This window comes from Trachymyrmex septentrionalis, unplaced genomic scaffold, assembly GCF_001594115.1.
Source record: "Trachymyrmex septentrionalis isolate Tsep2-gDNA-1 unplaced genomic scaffold, Tsep1.0 scaffold91, whole genome shotgun sequence".
Classification (NCBI taxonomy): Eukaryota; Metazoa; Arthropoda; class Insecta; order Hymenoptera; family Formicidae; genus Trachymyrmex; species Trachymyrmex septentrionalis.
This window is the reverse complement of record NW_017306102.1, coordinates 187,169-204,846: the sequence shown is the minus strand read 5'-3', so window position 1 is coordinate 204,846 and position 17,678 is coordinate 187,169. Positions and strand designations below refer to the sequence as shown.

General features: G+C 35.8%; 2 protein-coding genes across 3 annotated transcripts in view; both read left to right on the top strand.

Moving 5' to 3' along the window:
• The window catches only part of LOC108756042 (DTW domain-containing protein 2), an 18,853-nt gene extending 9,535 nt beyond the window's left edge, over positions 1–9,318 (top strand). Inside the window, exons 2-5 of the mRNA XM_018499591.1 lie at positions 1,344–1,505; positions 5,200–5,380; positions 6,837–7,039; positions 9,189–9,318. Of these exons, the coding sequence (XP_018355093.1) occupies positions 1,344–1,505; positions 5,200–5,380; positions 6,837–7,039; positions 9,189–9,318 (676 nt within the window). The remainder of the gene's footprint in view (positions 1–1,343; positions 1,506–5,199; positions 5,381–6,836; positions 7,040–9,188) is intronic.
• A 5,875-nt stretch (positions 9,319–15,193) lies between these two features.
• LOC108756044 (prostatic spermine-binding protein-like) lies at positions 15,194–16,116 on the top strand. 2 transcript variants are annotated; one of them, XR_001939804.1, is made up of 3 exons: positions 15,194–15,307; positions 15,394–15,683; positions 15,963–16,116. XR_001939804.1 is itself a non-coding variant. In XM_018499593.1 (2 exons), exon 2 carries the CDS (start codon positions 15,441–15,443, stop codon positions 15,606–15,608), a length of 168 nt encoding a protein of 55 aa, XP_018355095.1. In that variant the 5' UTR covers positions 15,194–15,307; positions 15,394–15,440; the 3' UTR covers positions 15,609–15,719. The 2 variants fall into 2 exon arrangements, 1 of the variants encoding a protein (XP_018355095.1); XM_018499593.1 differs by lacking the exon at positions 15,963–16,116 and having other exon boundaries at positions 15,394–15,719.
• Positions 16,117–17,678: the final 1,562 nt, after the last annotated feature.

The window sequence follows — 17,678 nt, the reverse complement described above, 5'->3', positions numbered from 1 at the left end:
AATATTTTAACAATAATAATTGAAAAGGTACCATATTTTGAAAACATGTTTTTGACGTAAAATTTGACGGAGAATGCGATAAAAATACTAAAAACTTGATTCGTTTTGGGGGCGTTTGTTAAAAATCGATTTAAACAATTAAATTGTTAATAACAATATAAATTTGTTAGTATTTTTTGTAAAAAAAATTTTTTTCTTACAGTTCAGTCCTTCAGCTACAAAAGTGCAATTGGTGAAAATTTTGTAGCTCTTAAAGATTCGGACCTATGGATTTATGAAAATGAGTCTCCAAGCCAAAAAACTTGCCATTCTCAAATGTTCGATCACTTGTATTATCGAAAATATGCAAATAAAAAAAAATTCCTCGGACACGTATCTCTTTTTTTTCGACATAGAATCCGTAAAAAAAGTTTCAGTCAAATCGAAGAGGTGCCGATTAATTTTCATCAAAATCCGTTCGGTTTGTAAAAGAATTACCCATATGTGCAGACGAACAGTAATGCAACCCAATAATTCTGATTGGTTGATCCATACTCTATTATTTTTCCGAGATTCCGTTTTTCTGAAATTCCGATTGTTATGGGACAGCACCCTTATAACAAATTCGATCACTTGCACTGCACTAGATCAGTGCATACTAAAAACTTTGCATAAAATTAGCAAAATTAAATGTATTATAAAAGTATATATGTAAATATTTTAAACGATTAACTATCTATTAATGATATTGTCATGTTATTTAACAAAATATGTATTTTATTGTCAAATATGATTATTTTATATCATTCATTATTATTTTATATTATATGCATTGAAATATTTTATATAAAGCAGCTTTTAATATGCATTCATCCAACGTAGCGAGTGATCGAATTCACCATTAATTAAGACTTATTCTACATTGGTCGTATTCTACGTCGCAGATTGCAAGCTCTGCAACAATTGCTATTGCATCAATCAATCTATGTGTCAAAAACGCACGACGCTTACGATGCTTAAATTGAGACGGCCAAAATGATCAATGTAGATTAGGTTTCTTTATGTCTCGGTTCGCGGACCAAAGCGATGTTTTTTTATCAGATTCTTTCGTTTTATGCAAAATCGCGTCGAATAAACTTAATTTCATTGATTTTTGTAAGTAAGCCTGTCTCCTTCATAAATACCGAAAGTGTGCTTTCCGGCAAAAGGCACACGTGATACAGTGTAACATAATGAATCATTACATCTTGTTGTTTACCAATATTAAACAAAGATAAAATGATTCATTCTGTTACACCCTGTGTATCTCTTACTGAAAGTGCCTAAGAACTTTTTGAGTCTAATATCATATATAATTTTCATAGGAGACCTGTACAGGTATGCTGGTGTCCAGGTTTACCGAAACAGCGTCTCAATCCAGCGTCAAGGATAATAATCCTGCAACATCCAGCAGAGGCTAAGCGCTGTTTACGTACGGTACCAATGCTCACATTGGCATTAGAATCGGGAAAGTGCCTAATTTTTAGGTGAATGAAGTATAGACCACGTTTACACAGCATCCTTAATCCGGGAGTAGGCGTGTCTCGAAACTAATGTTGGTAGGCACGTCATGGTCATTTTGGCCGAAATATATTTTCGCACATATATGTGTTATAACTAGAATACATATATGATTATAATTACTATAAGTAATAATTAATAAGAAAACGTTCTGATAAAGCTTTATATTAATCAATTAAAAATAAAGGAACGTAATAATTATTGGAAATAATTATATTGTATTTATATGATATATCTTTATTTTAATTTTATCTTTTTTATTTGTTAAAATTATTGATACGTAACGAAATAATAAGAAAATTATAATAATTTTATTTTTTATTTATAAAAATATAATAATAGCGGAGACTGGTGGAGACAACAAACACTAATGTAAGTGCACGTGCTATGGTCTTTTAGATCGATCGATACAAATATATTATTAAATATATTAGATATAAGCCTGTTTACGTTATCTATATACCAGGTGTACAAGTATAAAATGCGGATTTAAAAAAAAAACACGTTAAATTCGGAAGAATGATAAAAAAAGCTTTATTCAAAGTATGCTCTATTGCTAGTTACACATTTTTCCCATCTTTCGGGAAATTTGTGGATACCATGCCAGTAAAAATCTTCCCCCTTTGCCGCGAACCATTCATCGAGCCATTTTTTCACATCTTCGTACGAACCAAAGCGCTGCTCAGCAAGTGCGTGACCCATCGATGCAAACAAATGGTAATCGGAAGGAGCCAAGTGTGGTGAGTAAGCCGCATGGGGTAGAACTTCCCAGCAGCTGAGTGCTTCCAACGTGTCGCGAACCGGTTTTGCCGTATGTGATAGAGCATTGTCATGAAGAAAAATGACTTTGTGTTGTCTCTTTTGGTATTCTGATCTTTTTTCAAGCAGCGAACGGTTCAAATCGATCAATTGTTGTTGGTAGCGTCCAGCATTAACCAGGTTTTAACAGCTCATAATAGACCACACCCTTCTGGTCCCACCAAACACAGAGCGTCTTTCTGCCAAAGCGATTCGGTCTTGCGGTCGATGTGGATGGTGCGCCTGGGTCTATCCATGATTTTTTGCACTTGGGATTCTCAAAATAAATCCACTTTTCATCCCCACTAACGATACGATGCAAAAACGACTTCCTTTTGTATCGTGCAAGCAAAATTTCACATGTGTTTTTGCGTCTCTCCATCTGCCTGCCGTCCAACTCATGCGGTACCCATCTTCCAGTCTTCTGAATCTTTCCCATCTCTCGTAGGCGATTGGAAACAGCTTGTTGACTAACGCTCAATTGCTCTGCGAGTTGTTTTTGTGTTTGTGAATCATCTTCGTCCAACAATGCTTGCAATTCCACATCTTCGTACCTTTTTGGCGGTTTTCCGTGTTCCTTGTCTGCAACATCGAAGTCACCACTTTTAAAACGACGAAACCATCGTTCACACGTATCTTGCGATGGAGCATGTTTACCATAAGCTTCTCGAAGTATCGGTATGATTCAGCAGCAGTTTTCTTCAAATGAAAACAAAAAATTAATGCTGTCCGCGAATGCTCTTTGTTTGGTATAAATTTCGACATATCGAACACAGCAACACAACACTATGCAAACACTTTTTCAATTTATCACTCGTGCGCGTCTGACACTTGTTGATGGCACTTCAAAATGGCATAACAGTCAAATCTTTATACCACACACTGCATTGATGCGTTATCTGTTTTCTCAAATCCGCATTTCATACTTGTACACCTGGTATAAAATTACTAATAAAGTGTTTAATTTATTATTTGGCTCTCAGATTCAATAAATTAATTGTGGAGTGAAATAAGAGCAATTGAGAACAGTCGCAATTGACTTTAATATATCTATTCATATACGAGGTCTGTTCAAAAAGTATCGCGAATTTTGAATTTCCGCGGGTTACGTATATTCGATTTTCGATTTTTTTGTGGCGTTATGTTGATACTCATGTCTCTCACTTATGCCGACAAGTTCGGCCATTTTGAATGTTCAGTTAATTTTTGACAGCTGCTTTGCTTGCACGTGTTTTGGCTCGTCTGATTTTTGTCTATTCCAAAAAATGGATCAAAGAATCTGTATCAAATTTTGTGTGAAAAACAAAATTAAGTGCGCGGACGCATTCCGAATGTTGACTGTGGCATATGGTGAAGCTACCTTGGACCGAAGCAACGTTTGTCGGTGGTACAAAATGTTCTCAGAGGGCCGAGAAGATGTGAACGACGAAGAGCGTGCCGGACGCCCGAGCACGTCAACAACAGACGGAAACATTGATGAAGTGAAGAAAATAGTATTGGCCAATCGGAACGGTCAATAAGGAATATTACCTGCAAGTTATGCGCAATTTGCGCGAAGCAATCCTCCAGAAACGCCCGGATTTGTGGAAGAACAAAAATTGGCTTTTGCACCATGATAACGCCCCTGCTCACACATCGTTGCTTGTGCGCAAATTTTTGACCAAAAACAACACACTAATGATGCCGCAGCTACCGTATTCCCCAGATCTGGCCCCCTGTGACTTTTTCTTGTTCCCGAAACTGAAGAGGCCCATGAAAGGACGACGCTACGCTACGATTGAGGAGATAAAGACGGCATCGAAGGAGGAGCTGAACAAGATCACAAAAAATAATTTTTTGAAGTGCTTCGAGGATTGGAAAAAACGTTGGCACAAGTGTATAATATCTGATGGGGATTACTTTGAAGGGGATAAAATAGATATTCATGAATAAATAAATAATTTTTGAAAAAACACAAAATTCGCGATACTTTTTGAACAGACATCGTATATATTAGTGAACTTGAATTTGTGACAAGGAATTAGTTTCAACGAATTTTATAATTTAAAAATAAATGTTATTTTTAAATTATCATTTGTTCTGTGCGATAAATCTTCACTTGTGTAGTTTATTCTTAATAGTCTCACAGCTGGTTAAAGAGTTCATTCTCAATGTTCAAATTGTGCAATTACCTCAAAACCATCAAAAATCCATGACTTCAACAAATCGCAATTTAATATTGTATACGCTAAAGATGGCTTAATTTATAAGTCGAAACGTTCGTATGTATTGAGAACCAAGAGAAATTTTGTAATAATTACTTATATGTGAATAGATATACGTTAAAGTCAATTGCGACTGCTCTCAATTGCCCTTATTTCACTCCACGATTAATTTACATTATTTATTTTCGCATATTATACAAAAAACATTAATAAACATTTACGTAAAGGTAAAAATATAATAGTGCCAACAAATTGAAAGATATAAATAAAAAACGGAAGAGTACAACAAAATGACCGATACACGATCACTCCCGGTTTAATTGATTTAATAACATCTGTATTTATGAAACTGATTAGAACTATTCCTCTATAGAATGGAATGATTGTGACATCCGTAGTGATTGAAATTAGCCAATCATAGCTGTTCCTCGGAAGAATGGAACAACTGTGATTGGCCAGTTTCATAACTACGGATGTTATCAAACTTGATTAAGGATACCGTGTAAATGTAGTCTGTGATTGGTTAGTTTCTAACTACGGATGTTATTAAATCCAATTAAGGATGACCATGTAAACGTAGTTCTAGTTATTTAACTCAATCACTAATTGTATAATCACTGACCATCATATAAGATTAAAAAAAATTATTTTTTTTAAGAGGGAAGAAGTTTCCGTTGCCTAAGCACGAGGGCCTGGCAGAGATATTAAATGACGAGAATACTATTTTACTGTACCCATCGCCTGACGCTGTGGCACTGGACACGCTAGATCCAGTTGGAATTAATAAACAGAAAGCATATAACTTGGTTCTGCTGGATGGAACATGGCCACAAGCAAAAGTAAACCATCATTAATGACATCTGTAAACTTATTAATAAATCAAATAAACTGTTGCAAAGATGTAACAAAATGCAACAAAAAAATAAAAAAAAGTTGAATCATTTGATTTTTCTTATATTACTGAAAATCTTGTTGACTTTTATAATCTATTGAGAGATTTGACGCATATTTTGCCTCGTTAACAATAAGATAATTGGATATCTATTGTCAAAAACAGAAATTCAAAAAGAATTTTTAAAACATGAAATTTACAGATGGATGGACAGACCAACACTACGCAATTATAATGTAGTTTGTTACACTGGACTACTTAATAAGTAAAGGAAGGGCCAATACATAGTCGAGGCTATATCTTGGTGCCTAATAATATTTATATGTAAATTTTAAATACATTTTTCGATAAATGTTACAATAGAAGATCCAGTTTTGATGATCCAGATCTTGATTTTTACATATATTGTCATGATCATAGTTGCAAGTTTTCTCTGACTTAAAAATCAGAGATTTCATTTATCTTGCTGAAGATCGCCTGCAACTTTCAAAATTGTTACTACACTGTAATGTATTGTTTTAAAAAAAGCGTCATCAAATGTTTTCCGTCAGCCAGAGAACTGAAGATTTAACTGTGATCTTGTCATGATCCTGAGTGATCTCCAACTAGTTTTACTTTATGCTCGTTACCTTAAAAAGTTATTAATAAAAAATGTTCACTACACAGTGAAACGAAGTCTATAATTGTACTGTTCCACATGGGTTTTCGAATTCCACGCGAAACGATGTGTCCACCTGACTTCTCCTCCTGCTTTAGAGCGTATGACTTTCCAGGTGAAGGGAGGTTTTCACCGCACTTTCCTCTTCCCCTCCTTCCCCTTCGTTTTGGAGCGTACGACTTTTCATGCCAAGCGAGATTTATTTTTATATTTCTAAATACATAAAGCAGTAAATTGTTTTTATTAATAACTTTTTGACAAGTAACAAGCACCAACTAAACCTGTTGAAGGTCACTTAGGGTCATGACCTTGACAACATATGTCGTGGGCAAGATCATCGAAGTTAAATCCTTGTTTACTCATTTTTCACTTGTATAAATTATGCGTTACTGTCGGAAACTTCAATTGAAACGCAATCAAAAGCTAAAATAACACCACAGTAAACAACGCATAATTTATGCAAATATATTTAGAAATTACAAATATATTTAGAAATTGCAAATATATTTAGAATTTACATATTAAATATTGTTAGGCACCGAGGCCTAGAGCCTCGATTATATTGACTTTTATTTATTTGATTTATTTATATAACGATCTAGATTAATTTATTGTTTAAATATGTGACATATGATTACTAATTTAAACTTTTTAAAAGGATATAGTATGCCAAAAAATAAAAAGACAATATGATAGATTACAATATGATAGATAATTAAATTTTATGTCTATCGTTATTCTGCAGGCAATATATCACTCGAGTCCAGCTCTGTATTTTCTGCGAGCTTGCAAGCTGATCGGAGTGCCGACTAGTGAATATGTGATCAGAACACAGCCAACAGAAGGCTGTCTCTCGACATTAGAAACAGGCGCAAATGCGCTTTCAATTCTAGAAGGCGATCCCGAACTGAGAAAGAAGATGCTGGGTCCACTACATTATTTATGCAGGCAAGTATATAAGTTCCTTTCAAATATAGCCGTTATATAGAAAACTTCTCACAAGAGAAGTGCGCAAGTGATAATCGCCAATTGGAATAAATTATATATTGTTGGAAAGGTCTTGCTGAGTAATGTTCAACTGTACAATATTTCACTTGAATAGTGCCTCTAGATAGCGCTATGTGCAATAGAAGTTATCATTTGGTAAAACTTGTTGTGTCCCTACACTCCTCTGAGTCAACTCCGATGATCTTGGCGTATGTTGTCATGACCTTAAATGACCTCCAAACGGGCCTGCATGAACTGCTCCAAACAATATTTGGTTACGGATTGCCATTTTTCCCGATGTATACCCTGCTCAACATACTTCTTGCGTTTTTCGTTTTATTCCAGAATTCAAAATAAGAGAGCGAAAAAAGAGAAAGAAAAGCAAAAAGACTAATGGTAATGATAACGTTCGAAAAAATATTACATGAAAGTTTATCTATAAGGGTTTTTTTTATCGCTAGTAATACCAGAGCCAAAGTTTCAAAATTCAAAATAGCGAATCCAACATAGCGTCCAAAAAACATTAAAAGTAAAAAATTAAAAATAGATAAAAAATAGAAAAATAAAGTGCAAAATCCTACCATAGCTTCCCCGTAGTGCACTGTGGGATCATGATAATATTTCAGTAGCAAATAATGGAGGTTAGAGTATCCATAATAAAAAATCGGCAGTACTTGTTACATATTTTTTGCTACAATTAATCGTCTTCCATACATTCCATTTATAAAACTTATTTTGTCAATAACTTTTTAACGGATAACAAGCGACGGCTAAAACATGTTGGAGGTCATGACCTTGACAACATACGTCAATGTCAAAGTCATCGGAGTTGACTCAGAGGGGGACACAAGAATTACCAAACTAATAACTTATATTGCCCATAGCACCCTCTAGAAGCGCTATTCAAGCGAAGTATTGTACAGCTGAACTTTACTCGGCTTTCAACAATATATAATTCATTTCAATTGGCGATTATCACTTTGCGCACTTCCCTTGTTAGAATAAATACACTTCTATATAATGGAAGAAAGAAGACAAAAATGGAGAAATAATAAATCAATAACACAAACCTGCGAAATTTGATTCATTGAGATGTAGAAGTGATTTCCGATGTAAATTTTTTGCGCTGAATCCTGGCCACAGAAATTGTCTAACACGTCAGGATTTTGAAATATTCTAACCTAAAAACGCTGTTTTTTTAACAGATTACATTTTTAAATTACATTTTCAATTACAATAACTTTGAAACGTGAGGATATCCGTTGATGTGGCCAATAAATTCGGAAATTTGTCATGAAAAAATCTATAGAAATGCATTCATATATATATTATATTGTATTTTCCGAAATGATCAAATATTTACAACTACAGAAATAAATTATATTAACATATTCCACGTTCTTTAGTAGGTAAGCTGAACGCTTCATTGGACTGATTTTTTTTTACACTTTGTATCAAAGGATTTTTGGGTTGCTGATTATGTGAATTTAAAGTAGAAATTTAAACATTCAAAATGATGAATCCAATATGGCGATTCAAAGCTTTAAAAAATCGTTATAATTATAACTAATAATACAAATATAAATTAATAAATATAATTTAACGACTTTAAATTCATAATTAGCGAAAAAAACCTTTCGATGCAAAGTGTAAAAAAATCAGTTCAATGAAGCATTCGGTACTTATCTACTACAGAACATGAATTTTGTTAATATAATTTATTTCTGCAGTTATAAATATTTGACCATTTTGGAAAATACATGTATGCATTTTTGTAGATTTGTTCATGACAAATCTGAATCTATTGGCCAAATCAATAAATATCCTCAAAGTTATTGTTAATTTGAAGATGTCAAAAAACTGTTTTTTTTTTTGTACATTTAGGTCAAATATCTCAATATCCTGATGTACTAAATTTCTGTGGCCAGATTCGGATTCAGCGCAAAAAATTACGTCGGAAATCATTCCTACATCATAGTGGTTTTTCCAAAGTTTCATTTTCACAGGCCTGTGTAATTATACTATAATCAAATACATTAAAAATTAATTTATGATTAATTTATCATATATAAATGACGAAAACCATTTGAAGAACTGTTCCTTCTTTCAGATTTCAATTAGAAAATGGTGCGGTAACACATCAGAGCAAAGAATTTCTTATCAAACAGAAAACTTATCCCAAATTAATAGGCAAAAGACTCGCCAAACAATTACGTATCTTACCAGACAGTACCTCATAATATTAAGATATATTTAAAAAATATAGATAGATAAAAAATAAATATCTTTTATGAACTTCATATGAGGTGAAAAGAAATACTGCGTGAAGTGTTAGATATATGTACATATATGTATATATATTATATAATACACACACATATATATACATATATGTGTGTCTATACATATGTATATATATAAAACATGAATTTTAATAAATTTTCTATTTACAGTTATATAGAATGAGACAGTCTTAAGGAATATTTTCTACTCTAGTGACCCGAAAAAATGCTTTTTTTAAATATTGAAAAACTGATCTTTTTAAAATTTACATACCTATTCACTTATGTTTTAACGTGGATTCTTATTCCTGTGACTTATGTTTTAATTATATGCTAATATTTTTGAATACTGAATATTCAATTTCCAATTTCTTTTTGTAAATATATAGATTTCCGTATTTAGAGAAATATGATTCTATAGGGTATTCAGCGTAATTGTCAGACATAGTATATGGGCAGCCATGGGACGTCAAAACAAACCCCCTCCACGTCTCCCTGCGGTGCCGTGGGCGTGGCCTAGACGAGTCAGTCTGGAAAAAGGGCGCGCTCTGATTGGTGGAGGAGTGAAGGGTTGGGGTAATAGGATAATAAAATGGTGTGTTCTGATTGGTTGACAAAGATCTGATTGGTTCGCTCCGTACCTACCTACTTATAAGGTGATTGGAGAAGGTGGGTGGTAGAGAGTCTCAGACAAAATGGAGGGTAAAGTCTGAAAAAAATGGTGAATGGAGATTGGGACTGTAACATTTTTTGTCGCGAGGGCAGAGTACGAACACTGGGGCATGAATACCGTTCGATTTTATGACGGTCATTTTTTTTTGGCGCGGCGCAATGTCTCTGACGTGTTGGCATTTTAGTGAATGTTTTTTATGTATGAGAGAAGAGATCTTATACGAAAATTTGCGAGTCTAGAGAGAGTCTTGCTTTTACTCGGAAGAATTTGGAGAGGTAAAACAGAAACGAACATGTTCAACTGTTGCGGCGCGTCGTCTCCGGTGTGACGACTCGAGCGAGAGTATGATTTTTATGATATATGACAAGGATTTTATGAATTTATATTGTACTTCTTGTACTTTATTTAAAAGTTTATATATATATAACACGGAAATATGGAGAGAAAAAAGTTGGTTATTGGAAGGTACGAGTAATTAAGAAACGAGAGTTTATACAAAAATGTATTTACTGATACAAATTCTTCTTTTTTAAAGAAGAAGAAATACATAGTTTGCATGAGAATAAACTAAAAAAAGTTTTTAGTAAAATTAAGCCAAAGATTCTCGCTTCAAGAGAATTATATGAAAAATTTCGTTATATCTTAACGAAGTTAATTCCAAAAATATTATATTAAAATACATATCAAGAAAAGTTAAGTCGTTAATTTGTATATGTACATTACGTTCTATATCTTCGTAATTACCACGCAACGTTAATTTTCTAATTTCCTGATTAATAAAACTTGCAGGTAATTTCAATTCGATTTCTTGAATTAAATATAAAGCATATTTATTAACATTATCGAATAAAGATTCTAATTGTTTTAAACGCACATTGACGCACTTTACAATATTTTGCAGTCCGAAGAAGGTAGTTTTCTGCATCACAATTGCCGCTACGTAGGTTCTCCATTTCTTCGCTGGTGGAGTTGAATCGAGCGCGTCCTCTTCTTTTCGAAGATTTCCTCTTCTGGAAATTTCCTCTTTGTTGGAATTTTCTTCTTTATACATTAGCAATATTGATTTTGCTCCGTAAGATGTGATAAAGCTGATAGTGATATTTTTTATAACAATAAAGTTAGGTTTCATTCTGTTATCACTGCTTAAATTCATGAGTTCCATGTGATCTTGAAACTGTTGCTAGCAGTTGATGTCGAAATAAATTCCGTCTACGTTATGTCCGCTCAATTTTACAAGAAGTTTGAAGATTCCTTCGTTCGTTCTTTGCAATCCTACGTGAATCATCTTCGTATGAGAATTGTTAAGACCATACGTTGTTGCTAACAACATATGAAATCGAGCGTCTCTTCTCTCGTCGTCGTCGTTACTTGAAAGAATCGGGGAGTACATGCCCATGTCCGAATTATTAGTATTTTTTGGACTAGCCATTGTTCTTACGTCGTAGTAATACCAAATTTAAATAAATCAAGATGGCAATCAAAAACACAAGAAGCACAGTACTTGTTTGCTCGCGAAGCTGAAGCTGCGGACGACGAGACTCGAATAAAACGGATTTTCGAGAGCACCGTCGACATCGCCACCCTCTCCGACGCTATTTAATAAAATTATTCTGCGCGCGCAGATGAAAAAAATGAAAAAACATAAACCTTCTCTAAATTTTTCTTAAAAATTTAAAGTAACTTTTACCCCGTAGAAGTCAGGAAGGGGGAGGAACGAGATAAAACGAGAACGAACAGGAACGAAATGAAAGGTTTTACGATTCCTCTCCTGCTTTTTTATGACATGACGAGGGGAAGGAATTTGATCAGCCGAAAAGAGAAAATTTTTTCGCAATAAACCTTAAGGAAAAAAGAATTGGTTTAGCTTGCGGGGTAGTTTCTAACGAATAAGAATTAGTACATCAATAATCAGCTTTTTTTAAAAAAACAAGAAATTTATGAAGCACCTTCGCTTTAAAATAAAGTTACGATTGGGTTTATTGTTTTTTTTAGAAAATTCATTAATGTTTAAAGAAAGAGATACGACAAAAACAATGTTGAATTGGGTAATGGAAAATTTATTCATCTTCCTCTTTTCTGAAACTTTTGTGTATCTCTCAAATAACGTGTAGTATACGGAAATTTATAGGATACAAAAATTAAACATTAGTTTGTGTCGTAACGTTTTCCGTCCGTCACAAGGGTCGCACGACTCGGCCGAATAGTGCAGTCTAGCGTCCTAAGTCCTTCCACATTTTAGAGGGCGGACGCATCTGCGCTTTTTTGCGACGTTATTTGCGTGTCTCACGCGTTTCGCGTTATCGTTTTCGTTTCTTTTTTGTGCATTTCTGTACCGAGAGTTATAGAAACTGGCGACTCCTACGATCTTGGCAGATTGACGCCGACTCACCGGACCGTGAAGAGAGAAGAAGGAAGACGGCCAAGACTGGAAGTCGGGTAACGAGGCGCGATAAGGCCCCCTCGCGGGGATAACAAGCCCTGTGTGCCCCCGGGAGGATCAGCGCTCGGCACTTGTACTGTGGCCAGCGGATAGCGAGCTTGTAAAAGGGACTCAGGACGACTATCGGAAAGTTTGAGAGACGAGGAAGGACGTTGAGACGAGCAGCAGCAGCAGGTCACGGTGAGACGAACGGCACCAGTTGTAAAGTAGCCGGTTTCCGAAGGGAGGCGTAATCTTAGCGCAATCTTATCGGGTATATTGTAGTGAACGCACGTGACATTGTGCATTGGATTTCTGTAGAATTCGGGTAATACGCGTCGCCTCCCGGGACGATCATTCATTGTCGGGAGAATTCTCACCTCCGCTAAGGCCACAGCCTCGTCATTTATCGTAAGGTTTTGTCGCGTGTCATGTTCTTGTATCGTATCATGTCGAAGTTCCGTACTGTAATATTGGCGTGTATCTTGTCGTTTCGGAATCTTGCAGCGTAAGATCTACATGTCTCTTAGAGTATCGGCACTCATAGTAATTAACAATAATGTGTATTATAGTAATTAATTGCGCGTATTCTATCATATCGAGATTGTGTAGCATCGAGTTTGCGTGTATTCTGTCCTTCTCTGACCTTCGGTTGAGCGGCGCAAAACCCCGCGCACGAGGTCACGCCGTGTTCACGCTACAATCGTTGCCGAATTCTATCGCATTTTTGAGGCGGCGAATTATTGTTCGCATAGTTCGCGAAAAGCATCCTTGTGTGGCGTGAACTCGTGCCGCCGAGATCTAACGAAATTGATACGCCCCGCGTAAAGCATTTCGGGGCCTGTGCAAAGCAATTACCGCGTTTGATCGAATCTTATCGTCACGATCTTGGCAGATGTAAATGAAAGTCGGAAACTCGTTAAATATACTTGTTATTTTTGTTATTACTAATTCTGGTGTGCTTTATTGTCGTCACTATTCGCTTCTCTATCCTGGACCACGAACCGCCCTCTCTGCCATTTTCGAGGCTGAGCTACCGGTTGAGAGCCCAGTGTTCACAGTTCGTTAGAATATTGCATACAGAAAATATCGCGTAATTTCGAGAAAAAGTGCCACGCTCACTTGTGCCTCGCGCCCAACTATTGTTTCAAGATTTTGTGTTGCCCTTGAGAATGGCCACGTGAAGACGCATTTCTGTCGTGTGTCGTTTGAAGTCACTCGTAATTCGATTGTCTAAGAGAATTTTAGCTATGAATGAGCGACGAAGTTGCGCCACGAAGGTGAGTGCGGTTGCAAGTTATATTGATAAATGTGAGAAAAGTTTTAAACGAAAGGAGTTATGTTCAATGTTCGCCATGATTTTTTCCTCATGACCAGGTGCTGAAGAAGGAAAACTAACAAAAACCAAGACAATTGTCGGTCAAGCAAGATACAGGAATTTCCATTAAAACTGTATTTTTTTTTATTGGAAGGTTTAATGTTTATCAGTTATAGACTAATATTGCGTGAGAATCTTTTCAAGTAAGAAGATACAAAAAAAAACAGAAGGAAAAATTTAAAATGTGAGATTCTCCGTAACAATAAAAATTTTATAGTGTGATAAAAACTTTTCTGGATAATAATGAAAACGAGAGCTAAAGGTTTTATTAGGGTAAATACGAAGGGAGCGATGCTTTTCGAGATAATTTTTATGGGGGAGAAACGGAATTAGATCAGATATAGGGATGGTCATAACTTGGAAGTTTTTGTCGTCTCCTGCTTCTCTAAATTTTACGAGAAAATCACTTTTAGTAAAGGAAGCGACCAATTACCAAAATTGTCAAAAATCTATCGGCCAATGAAGGGACTAGAAACTTTTAGCGATTCTTTTCGGGAAGAGGAATTTTATGAATATCGCTACGAGCATAAATAGCACGCACTAATCAAGCTAAAGTTTAGTGCTACGTTCAAACTCTGAAGTGGATTGATTTTACGCCGACTTTTTGCGCGTCGTTTTTATAATAATTTTGTATTAAAAAAATGAACTTCGCGACTTACTCACTAAATTTTTCATCGCTACTAGCAATTTAAATAAAAAATTAGTTGCTGCAGATTATCTGACAAAGTTGTCAGATGATGAAAAAAAATTATTCCGTTTTCGGAAATTTTGTGGGTGAATGCTCCAACACATATGCACAATGCATATGCACAAATTGGGGCATTGCAGTGGTAACGACAGACTGAAAAATATAATCGCTCGTTATCTAGAAATACACGAGTGTTTTGGTCATGAGGAGGATGACGCTGGAGGTCACATAGCTAACTTCAAGCGACGCACTGGACTAAGATAAGCTCTTAGTAATAATTTCTAAAATAAAATCTAATATTAGCATTAAAAGTTTACTTTATAATTAAATTATAATAATTTATTTCATAGAAGCACCTGTATTATAGAACGAGCGATACCGCATTACAAAGGACGTCCAGTAGGGCGACTTAGTTTAAGGCGACGTCACTCCACGAGAGAAGAAGAGGGAGTACCAGCGAATAAATTTTGGGGAAATAAATATTAACTAAATTATAGAAATCTCGAATGTTAAAATATTTTATTTTTTTCTAGGAAGAGCACGAATTGAAGCGAAAAATAATGTTCCGCCTCCGACGTTCCTGTCATTGTAATTGATAAGTATTTCACGAATAACTGAGAAATCTAGTTCATATAATATAGATGTAATGCGATAAAAAATAAAATCAATTTTGTTTTAGATGATGATGATGATGATGATGATAACAATAATCGGAATGATGATTTGAATCCGTCTGAATCGATTCGAGCATTAGTCTCTCCAGGTTTCACAATTTCCATAATATGTATTGTAAGTTCTTTAAAAAATAAATTAGAATATAGAGAGTTAATTATATACAGAGTTCAAAAATAATAATAACAAAAATTACTTTTTAGCGCAGGAAATCGAATAATAACGGGAGGAATTAACACAGGAAGAAGATATGGAGTCTGAAGAGGAGGAGGATAATGAGAACGTTGACGATGACAATGATGATGATAATGATGCCGATGATAATGCTACTGATAACGAGGAACAGAACAACGCAAATATTGAGGATAGCTTTGATGACAACGATGATGATGGGGAAGAGGAGAAGGAAATATTATAATTGATGAGAAAGAAATAACTCAGGAGACAATAGAGGAAGAAGAAAACAGATATTACGCACCTCTTGACAATGAAAGTAATAATATTTTTATTTTTTATTTTAAATTTATTTGTTGCTCGAGATACTTAAGCAGATATTTTTATCAGATATTTCGTATTCCCCTGTTCTGCCTATGTCGCCGGAATATTAGAATTTACATAAAAGAGAAACATCCTCCTACGCCCGATCATGTGAACAGCTGTAGCTGAATTATCTTGCCATGCAGTAATGTTACGACTAGTAGTATAAGTTTCTGACATAATGTATATAGCAATGTTATCAGATTAATAAGGTTTGTTTAACTTTTTTTTACAGTACAAACTGGCGGTGATGCTATATCGCGATATGCAAGGGAAGAAAACATGTCACTGGAAGAAGAAGAATCTTCACAAAATTTCAAGAATTCCATCGACGATGAACATCAGCAGCAGCAGCAGCAGCAGCAGCAGCAGCAGCAGCAGCAATGGCAACATGCGCATCATCATCATCATCATCATCATCATCATGAGGAAAATGATCATTACAAGCAGGATCGTCATCATCAACAGGAGGTTAGAGATAACTTCGTTTTTACAGAGTTAACGTTTTTATAGAGTTAAGGAAAACTCGCGTCGATTTAGGAATTTTGTGTTACTAGGGAGAGAGGCAACTTTCGCTATACATCCGCCACCCGAGGGTATTGATATCGTTCGTTGGATAGAAAGCGCGTTCCGTGAAATTCGGGCGTATGCGCTACATTCGTGCGAACTGAATGATTACGTAGGATTATCGTTCAAGTCGGCGGATCTAGCGCGTGGTCCGGCGGATCTATTATTTCGTTCAGCACGCGACTTAACTCATGAGGACATATGGCAACTCGTGAGTTTGCTGGAGGATTCGCTATCACAGAAAATTTTATCGTGCGCGTTTTCAAAGTCTCAGTACCTGCTGGCTGCGGCGTCAATTTAATCGATTAACTCGCGAAGATGTAGCCATGTTCGATTTTACAAATAAAAACACAGACAATTTGTGTTTTCCCCGTTCGCTCGTAGTGGCACGCGTACATCAAGAGCGTGGGCAACTGCGTACGAGGGAACTGCAAGAAAAATGGGAATCCGTGAGATACCAGCGTTCTTCGTTACAGCGTAAGCTGGCCGAAGAATTAACGAAATCCGCTGGTATCACGATTTCCGAGGAAGATTGTGGTATTCGCGAAATCAAGTAACAGATTCTCGCTTCCGAAAATATTGCAATTATGATATATAATTTCAGTATTTTCGATCGAAGCGAGAATCCGATGTACGACGGCTGCTCATTACTTTCCTCCCTAGATCGCGAACCCTCGTGTTGTTTAAATATAATGTACGAGGGTTCGCGACGTTATAATCCTATACTAAGTTTAAAAGCCGCCGCCGGTTCTCGCGGAGGATATTGCGTAGCGTGCAACGTGGGGTTTCGTAACGACAGAAGTCATCGATGTACAAAAAAATGCCCACGCTGCTACGACACCCTGTCTTGCGAACGCCCCGACGTTGAGTTGATTAAGTGCGATTCGTGCGTTCGCGTCTTCTTCGGGCGTCCGTGTTTTAAGCGTCATCGTGCGCAGGGATCGTATAAAATATATCTCAATTCAAATATATATCAAGCGTTTGCGAATCCATTAAAATTTTGCAATGGTTGCGGGCGATTGGTTAATTCAAAATCGCGATATGATTGCGATGTAGTTTATTACAAAACTTGTCGTTCATTACAGTCTTCGAATCATTTGTGTTACATGTGGCCTTTTGTGTCGTAAAGCCTCAGTATAAAACCCGCAGGAGAGTAGTATGGCATCACGAGAAGAAAATTCGCAAACAAATACGAATGACGTCGAAGACACGGACGAGCGTGTTAAAAGAGATCGCGTCGTATTCGTGTTTTATGATTTCGAAACGTGACAAGACGAGACGCTCGAAAGAACAAAGAACGTAAGAATCCACATTTCCAAATCAAAATTATATTGGACCAATACCTGACGCTCGATATTGTTCGCCCGAACAAATAAAAGCCGAT